Below are 9,348 nucleotides of genomic sequence, written 5' to 3' on the forward strand. Positions count from 1 at the left end.
GATAAAAAAAATTTAAGTAAGGGAGTAAATGATTAAAAATTTCGGGGAGGGGATTAAGTGATTTTGAGAAAACTTGTAGGGGAGTTTTTGAAGTTTTTCCTTTTTTTATAAATAACTCTAAATTTAAACAACTGTCATGATCCCTTCGCATGCTTTTCACGTCTTCAATATTTTGATCCTCACAGATATAATTATTGATTTCGTCACATAGCAGAATTTTGTATAGTGAAGGTATCGGCACCATCGGATAAAGTATATTATTAAATTCTGATGGGTTGACTCCGTATTCACGTGGTACTTTTGATTCTCATATACATATATTCCTAAAGCATACGACAATGCTTTCAGGGTTCTTCCTTGATTTCTTCGTATATATACATAGCAATAATCGATCATTTTTGTGTAGTGAGTTGAAAATGTATCTGGTGGAGAGCAAAGAAGGTGCCATAGGGTGCATGCTATTGTCCCTTTTCTTCTTAGGGACATGGCCTGCTGTAATGACTATGTTGGAAAGAAGAGGACGTCTTCCTCAGCACACTTACCTTGACTACACCCTCACCAATCTATTGGCTGCTGTTATCATTGCTCTCACTTTAGGTGAGATAGGCAACAACAAGCCTCATGAGCCTAATTTCTTATCTCAGCTTTCTCAGGTTGGTACCATGAACTCATGATTCATGCAATATGTTTTTTTTGAAGTTACTTTAACGAGGGGAGTAAAGGTGAGCTTTGAGTAGAGGTAAAGTTGCTCCTTGTATCGAAAGGTTACGGTTCGAGTCTAGAAACAATCTCTTCGTCAAAAAATACAAGGTAAGCTTGTCAGGCGAGCCAGGGAGAATTTATGACGGGGGACCACCACCAAAGGACTAAGTTAGACCAACCATACCAAGTGGGTCCGACACCATGTCACAACCCAAAACCTAAAGGGTATTGGATTCATGGGTCCCCCCCACTTATATACATTTCACTTAGTTCATTATCAACCAATGTAAGACTCATCACACTTGAATATATCTACCCCTCAAGTGTGAAACTCATCATTTGGTATGCTTTCCCTCAACCGAGTACCCCAAGTCCAAGTACTCAATCCGCCTTCTAGCCAAACACCTGGCTAGCCTGAGCCCAACTCAGCTCTGATACCACTATCAGGCGGGTTTCAGAGAAGTCCGTGGCGGGGATCACCACCAATAGGCTAAGCTAGACCAACCATATAAAGTGAGTCCGACATCATATCTCAACCCAAAACCTTAAGACATTGGGTTCATAGGTCCTCCCACTTATATACTCTTAACTTAGCCCATTACCAACCAATGTGATCCCCCTCAACCGAATACCAAGGCCCAAAGCACTCAACCTGCCTTCTAGCCAAATATCTGGCTAGCTTGAGTCCAATCTGACTTTGATACTACTGTCAGGCGGATCCAGGGGAAGCCCGTGGTGAGGGACCATCACCAATGGGCTAAGCTACTCCAACCACATAAAGTGGGTCCGACATTATGTCCCAACCCAAAACCTTAAGGTATTTGGTTCACGAATCCTTCCACTTAGTCAATTACCAACCAATGTGAGACTCATCGTACTGGAATATAGTGGGTCCAACACTGTGTCTCTACCCAAAGCCTTAAGGTTTAGGTTTGAGACATGGTGTCGAATCCACTTGTCAATGCTTGGTCTAGAATAGCCCATTTGTGGTGATCTCCCACCACGGACTTTTCCTAAACCCGCCTGATAAAGTTGCTCGTATAATCGACCTTCATTCCTACCCTTGCAAATTGGGAAACCTTATGCACCGGGGTTTGTTCTTTATTTTAACAAGGGCAGCCTTGATGCCCTTTAACTTTAACGAGGCATGTGAGCAGAGGCGGATCTAGGTTAAGGAGAAGGGGGGCAAGTGCACACTCTTAAAATATGATGCAAAAATACAAAAATATCCTTCTCTTAAAATTCAAGTTTTTCCAATTTAATTTTGGGGTAGGATATTGTAACGACCAATTAGGGTTACTACCAATCAATTTCACCGTTAGATCGGTTATGTTGATCCAACGGTTATATTTATTTTTATCTTTGTATGGTTATGATTCCCCATATTTAATACTTTATATTCATTTTCACCTTTGTATAATCGATCTAACGGTGAAATTGATTGGTAGTAATCCTAGTTGGTTGTTACGATATCTTACCCCTTTAATTTCGCTCCTTCTATTTTATTTTCCCGTGAGTTTTTTTTCTCCTCCATCTTTATTAACCAAACCTAATAGGAGAGAGTTCTATTCCAAACCCATCATTTGCATCTACATACTGTTTCATCTCCTCTCAAACCTCAATCTCCGTTCTTTGGAAGTTGGAACATTTGCTTCTTCGTCCATCATGGGTCTAGTTGAGTCGCAATCCGTCCAGATCTAGATCTCAACCAGACCCAGCCAGCTGGCAGCTGCTCGCAAGTCGTGTTTCAGACCAAACCCAAATCTATATGTATTTAAACTTACTGAATGTCCACCCTTCATTAATTTCCTGGATCCGCCGCTGCATGTGAGTCCTCCATAGAACTCTCGTTTTGGATGATATTTTTAGTTATGAGAGATCTTAGAAAGTAATATTTACAAGCATGAATAATTTGTAGGGAAAAGTGTGTGTCATTTTAAAGGTCGTAAAGTTGTGTCATTTTAAGAGAGAGAAAGAGATAGATAAAGGAGGAGAGAGAGTTGACAAAAAAAATAAAGGTGTGGGTCCCACTTCTTTATGAGAGTGAAAAGATATAAGTTGTGTCATTTTAAAGGATAAACAATTTTCCCTAATTTGTATGTACTATGTATAGAAGTTGAAGACTTTAAAGTATTGGGTACAAAGTCATCTTTATTCAGTCACGTCTTTAATATCTACCTGAATTAGATGCATATGTTTTGTACATGGGTACGGGATTTGAAAACTAGGCATCCAAGCCGCATGTGCAAGCATGCAATTTCCCTGAATTCCATATATCTCTGCTTACTATAATTAAGTTGTGGGGTGGTGACACTCCGAAGGTTTGCTTTAGTTTTATGAATTCATTAATTTTTTTTTATAGTTTTTCAATTTTATTCAGAACATGGGATGTTACAAACATATTTTGTTTTATATTTTAATATCTTGTGCTCATGTATTCAACATACTTAAAAATGAAACATCTACCTACCAAAATAAAAAAAATAAAAAAAATGAAACATCTCCATAAAAGTAACCGGTTGAATGCAGCATTCTCAGAGTTGAACTTGATAATTTATTGGGTATTATTGTTTACACTTGTTTATGAATGTGCTGTGGTTTTTTGATACAGGATAACTTGCCTTCTGTTCTGTTTGCCATGGCTGGTGGGGTAGTCCTTAGTGTTGGAAATCTGTCCACACAATATGCTTGGGCTTTTGTTGGATTATCAGTTGTGGAAGTGATCGCATCAAGCATAACTGTTGTTATAGGTATTTTTCATTCATACTCTGTAAAGAATCTTACGATATACACACCCCAAAAACATAGTTCAAAAGCTAGGGGTGTTTATCAACCGATACAAACTGATTCAAACCGCGAAAATCAAACCAAATAAACCGAAAAATCAAAGACCGAAAAAACCGCAAATTTTAATTGGATTGGATCGGTTTTCGGATGGGTTGATGAAAACCGATCCAATATATTAATTATCCTCTACCTACTTGTCCTTTCTACAATCATAACCCAACAATTTCTAAACTCAAGACCCATTAACTCATCAACTAAATCCAAGAAAAAACTTAGTAACGTCTCATCAACTATAGTATTGTTTACTGATATTTTTGTATTTCAAATTTTTTTTTACAAAACTAATGTATACAAAAGATGTTATTTGTACAATAATTATGAAACTAATTTTAGGATATTCAAAAAACCGAAAACCGATCCAATCCAAACCGAAAAAATTGGATTGAATCGGATCGGATTTGAAAAAAAATATAAACCGAATGGATGATTACATGATCAAACCGAAAGGATTGGATCGGATGAGTTTTGCTTCCAAAACCGATCCAATCCAGACCACGAACACCCCTATCAAAAGGTGGGAGTGTCCAAGGCTTTATAAATTCCACATTAATTACTCATACGACCAATGTGAGATTATATATCTCAACAAAGTAATGTTGAGCCTTTTTTCAAACTATAACATTTCCATTCTCATACAAAAACAATTTAACACAAGAAAATAGATATATAACACAAGAATTATGCACTATATATATACTATATATATATGAATTTAGTGAGTGTACAGTGACTGGATGTAAAAATCGGTCCAGTGCACTATGTTCTCCCGCGAGAACACAGTTATAGTAAAATTTATACTATGTTCTCCCGGGAGAACACCATTGTAATATTTATTGCACTAAGTTCTCGCGGGAGAACTTAGTGCACTGGACGATCCAGTGACTGAATTTTTAATTTATCATATATATATATATATATAATTAAAATTAACTATGCCTTAACTTTTGAGGCCTTAAACTGTGACTCTGTGAGAGACTTACATGTGGCCGAACTCTAAACTAGAATAGGATTGATTCCATTACTAATTGAATTAATATCACATCTTAATCTTCAGTTAAAATTTCATTTTCCCTTCCTTCGAGATGTTACATTTTATCTTGTACATTTAGGTAAATGGCAGACAACAGATAAAACAATAATTCACAGCATCAAAATATAAAGGGTTCCTATGCCAACCTGATTATACACAATCTAAGTATATAACTGAAAAAAAATCATAAAATAATATACAACACTAATCAAGTTATATTTACATATTATATTTACTCTTGATCTTATTTTATAATTGATACATAGTCTTGCCAAATAATTCATAAAAGTTTTAACTTCTAAAAAAAAGCAGAAGTCAAAAGTGAAAAGTTAAATAATTTTTTCAAAAACCAATTATTTAAAAAAAAATCTAAATAGCTTTACTTTTTTTTGTTAAAAATAAACAAAGTATAAAAAGCACTTTTTTTTGAAAGCCGATTCAAACGGGCCTAGAAGAACAAACATCAAACCCTTTTATTTATTGTTTTGTATATTACACTCCTCCTTGATTCTGGGGCTATGCACTCAAAAAGAGGTTTCAATATCTGAAATAGTTTACAGCTTGCTTTTGTCCTCTAATACTGAATTTCATTGCACTGTTTCTGTTATGATTGTAACAGGAACAACATTGAATTACTTTTTGGATGACAGAATCAATAAAGCTAAGATTCTTTTCCCAGGAGTTGGTTGTTTTTTTATTGCAGTTTGTCTAGGCTCTGCTGTTCATTCATCTAATACTGCTGATAATAAGGCCAAGCTCAACGATTTTTCAAGTCATCACAAAGATGCAGCTCAGTACGTGTTGTTTGTTTATAACTACTTTGAGATATGACCGTTGACCTTCTACAAAAAATAATAAAAAAGAAAATGTTTGCTGCTTCTGTTTGGAAATGAAGTTAACCTGTGCTGAGAGAATTGTCATGACTATCATGTTTAAATGATAAATTAATGAAGGCAATTATAGGAGTAAAAGAAATCAAAATAAGAGAATTATTATTTTTTTAATCCAATGTAAGAAGGTGATCTTTTCTTTTCTTCCTTTTTTAAAGCATAATTTGCAAAGATAACTGAATCTGCTTATTGGGTACTGATGAATTTCTGTTGCTGCAATTGTTTCTGCACTATTTCTAAGGGGGGAAAAAGAAAGAAAACTGTTTTCCCCAAGTTTAGGAGCAGAAGCATTTGAGTTGGTTTTTTAGTCCGTGTTGAGATATATAAAACCATCAATGTAATCTCACCCAACAGCTTAAACTTTTGGGTTGAATTGGTTCTTTATATGGTATCATAGCCTTAGTGTACCGAGTTCGATCCTCATCGCCCCCCACTTTCTTTTTAGTGTAATTTCTTTCTTCGCACAAGTAGGTGGACCTGTGCATTGTCCACCCTTCAAGCCCAGTGGGCTCTCGTGTGTGTTGACTTTCTTTTTAGTGTAATTTCTTTCTTCGCACAAGTAGGTGGACCTGTGCATTGTCCACCCTTCAAGTCCAGTGGGCTCTCGTGTGTGTTGAGATATATAAAACATCAATGTAGCCTCACCCAACAGCTTAAGCTTTTGGATTGAATTGGTTCTTTACACTCCGGTTGGAATGGTTATCCTGGTTTCTTGATTAATGTTGATTTCGTTTTGGATTATGATTTTACTGTGTCTTCTCTTCAAATCATTCTGATTTTACAACCAAATTTTGCTCTTTTGCCAGGGGTACTAGTTTATCCACTTTGAAAGAAACAGATGAAGGTAACAATAATTGGTCTTGTTTCCAATTTCATGGGATTGTTTTATTTGATAAATGCTGGTCTTTTTCCTCTTCTTTGTTACATATATAGTTGATTCAAGGGATCTAGAGAATGGAAGTGCTTCTGCATACGAAGCCAAAGCAGGAACTGCAGTTTTTCTTATAGAACTTGAGAAAAGAAGATCAATTAAGGTAGGTGGTTATGCTTCATGGAATTATACACTACAATTTTCACAAACCTTTTCACTTTATGCTTCGTCTTCTGTTAAACCTTTTGTAGGTGTTTGGCAAGAGCACTTTCATTGGATTAGCTATAACTTTCTTTGCTGGAGTTTGCTTCTCTCTATTCTCACCAGCATTCAATTTGGCAACAAATGACCAGTGGCACACTTTAAAGAAAGGGGTTCCCCATTTGAGTGTTTATACTGCCTTCTTTTACTTTTCAGTCTCTTGCTTTGTTGTTGCCATAATTCTAAACATCACCTTCCTTTACCACCCTATCTTGAACTTACCCAAGTCATCACTGAAGGCTTATTTGAGAGATTGGGATGGAAGAGGTTGGGCTTTTTTGGCTGGTCTCCTTTGTGGCTTTGGAAATGGCCTCCAATTTATGGGAGGTCAAGCTGCAGGATATGCTGCAGCAAATGCTGTTCAAGTGAGTTTTTACTTTCAATTTATGTTTTCAAATTTACTTTGCCAAGAAATTCAGATACACCAATTGTAAGAAAATGTTCTTACGCTATATAATGTTGGCACAGAACAATCACTACTCTTGTTATAAATCACTCAATTTACAAGGCAAATATAAATAAGCTTAGAAATCCTAAGCAACATTAATGAGTCAAACCCAAACTATTTAAAAAAGATAAAATAGAATAAATCTGAAGCCCACAGCAATACTAGTAGGACCTTATTTGACTTTCTATATATTCCGCTAATAAGAGTTATTGTCTCCATCCTAAGAATGAGCTATATACCAACATATAACATGTGTGACATGACCTTTGTCTAAACATTTGACTTGTGCTTGTTCCTCGAATCATCAATTCTTGGTGACTGAAGATGTGTTGTTTAATATACAGGCACTTCCACTTGTGAGTACCCTTTGGGGCATCATACTGTTTGGGGAGTATCGCAAATCATCAAGAAGAACATATATATTGCTGGGGGGCATGTCGCTTATGTTTATTGCGGCTGTTGCAGTTCTCATGGAATCATCTGGGCATCGAAAGTGATCATATAGCTTAAGGGAAAATGTTGATAAAGATTGAAAGGTGTTGAAATGAATGGTTCAGTGCTCAAAGGATAAACGTATAGTATCATTGTTAGAGATGCAAAATATGTACACACACTATTAGTTCCAACTTCAGTATGAAATAGATTGTCCAGTACAAAGGGAAAAGTATTCTCTAATTAAGTTGAACGGTGTTAGTCTCAGAATGAAATATTGTCGAGCAAGAAAGTAAATTAGGAACCCAGTTGAAATATTTTTATTGATCATGTGTGTTTAGTGTGTCAAATATTTGTAACATGAGTATTTTATATAAATTAGAGTAAACACCCTTTTTGGTTCCTGACAATATCTACGAAATCCTTTTTAGTCCCTGACAATAAAAAAAGACTAAATTGGTCCCTAACAGTATGTAAAAAGGGCCACATTAGTGACCGAGGAGTTGACATAAGGACTAACAAGACCATTTTTTCATTATTTTAGGGACCAATTTGGTCCTTTTTTATTGCCGGGGACTAAAAAAGATTTCGTAGATATTGCCGGGGATAAAAAAAGGTGTTTACTCTATAAATTATACAATGTTTTTGAAGCTTCCAGTATTCCCTTGTTTAGAAAGTTGGTTTAAGATTTTATCACTTCCATCTAACATTTTTCCTTGCATTCTCATCCAAATAATATGCAGGCATATAATGGCTTCGACCACATTTTCTCTTGAAGCAAGTATGGTAATTGTTTTTAATGAATTATTAGACATGCTAAAAATCGTAAAAGACTTTTAATTGTGACACTGGCTATCTTATGCCTTTGTTTGTTTGTTTTCCCTAAGTTTAAAAGAGTTGCCCACATTATCATTTACAAAATACAAATACATAGGACTTATACCTAAGTATATAATTTCAAGCAAATTAATAAAATAAATTAAGATTGTATTTTGTAATATTTTCCCTAAATTTTCATTTGTGTCAGGTGACAATATCGCTAAATATTAGCTTGCTTTGCCAGATTGTGTTTTTCACAAAGTATAAAATAAATACAAAATAAAAAAACCAATAAAGGGAAAAATTATTAATTTAAACAATTAAAGTTAAATCAAATTAAATACATTCAAATATCTCTTAATTTGAACAGATTTATAACCAAAACAATTTTGAAATCAAATTAATTTTTATTTTATAATTGATAAAAAAAATAAACTATCTATTTATGAATTCAATAAACTCTTAAAATTAAAGCCAGATTGAATTGTGTTTTCGAAAATAATTTTCTGATTTTCAAAACAAAAAAACTTGTTTAATAAGATCTGTTTTATAAAAATAATTTTAAAAATTATAACTATTTTTTTAGTTTTTATTTGAGAACATAACTTGTTTAATTGTATTCAGGTTTTTCTATTTTTAAAACTGTAGAATATTTAATGAAATAGATATTTTATGTATTTTTTTTATTTTCAAAGTTAAAAGTCAAAACATAAAATAAAGAAAAAACTCAAATATAATATTTAAATTTGATTTTAAAAATTAAAAAATAATTATAATTTTAGAATTATTTTTACAAAATAGATATTATTAAATAAGTTTTTATTATTATTTTTTTTAGAAAAAAATTCAAAATTTGTTTTTGAGAACAAAATTCAAACACACCCATGGTCTAATTACACACTAAAAAAATAAAAGATATTTCATTGAACATTGTACAAAACACATATTTCATTCACACATGACAAGAACAATTATCATTTTCCCCCAAATTTCACAAATTTATAGAAGTAATTAGTTACACAAGACATGAACCAGACTGAACTAACAA

The 9,348-nt window shown here is 34.0% G+C and overlaps 1 protein-coding gene across 5 annotated transcripts; it reads left to right on the forward strand.

The window, feature by feature from the left end:
- Window positions 1-404: 404 nt before the first annotated feature.
- Window positions 405-7,546, forward strand: LOC133292843 (ureide permease 1-like). 5 transcript variants are annotated; one of them, XM_061491308.1, is made up of 7 exons: window positions 417-653; window positions 3,314-3,452; window positions 5,199-5,382; window positions 5,867-5,880; window positions 6,403-6,503; window positions 6,592-6,966; window positions 7,394-7,546. In XM_061491308.1, exons 1-7 carry the CDS (start codon window positions 417-419, stop codon window positions 7,544-7,546), a joined length of 1,203 nt encoding a protein of 400 aa, XP_061347292.1. The 5 variants fall into 5 exon arrangements, with proteins under 5 accessions (XP_061347294.1, XP_061347292.1, XP_061347289.1 ...); XM_061491305.1 differs by lacking the exon at window positions 5,867-5,880 and adding an exon at window positions 6,276-6,313 and having other exon boundaries at window positions 5,199-5,373; XM_061491306.1 differs by lacking the exon at window positions 5,867-5,880 and adding an exon at window positions 6,285-6,313 and having other exon boundaries at window positions 5,199-5,373.
- Window positions 7,547-9,348: the final 1,802 nt, after the last annotated feature.

The sequence above is a fragment of the Gastrolobium bilobum genome, unplaced genomic scaffold, assembly GCF_033153095.1.
Source record: "Gastrolobium bilobum isolate Gb01-03AN ecotype WA unplaced genomic scaffold, APGP_CSIRO_Gbil_v1 utg2530, whole genome shotgun sequence".
Lineage (NCBI taxonomy): Eukaryota > Viridiplantae > Streptophyta > Magnoliopsida > Fabales > Fabaceae > Gastrolobium > Gastrolobium bilobum.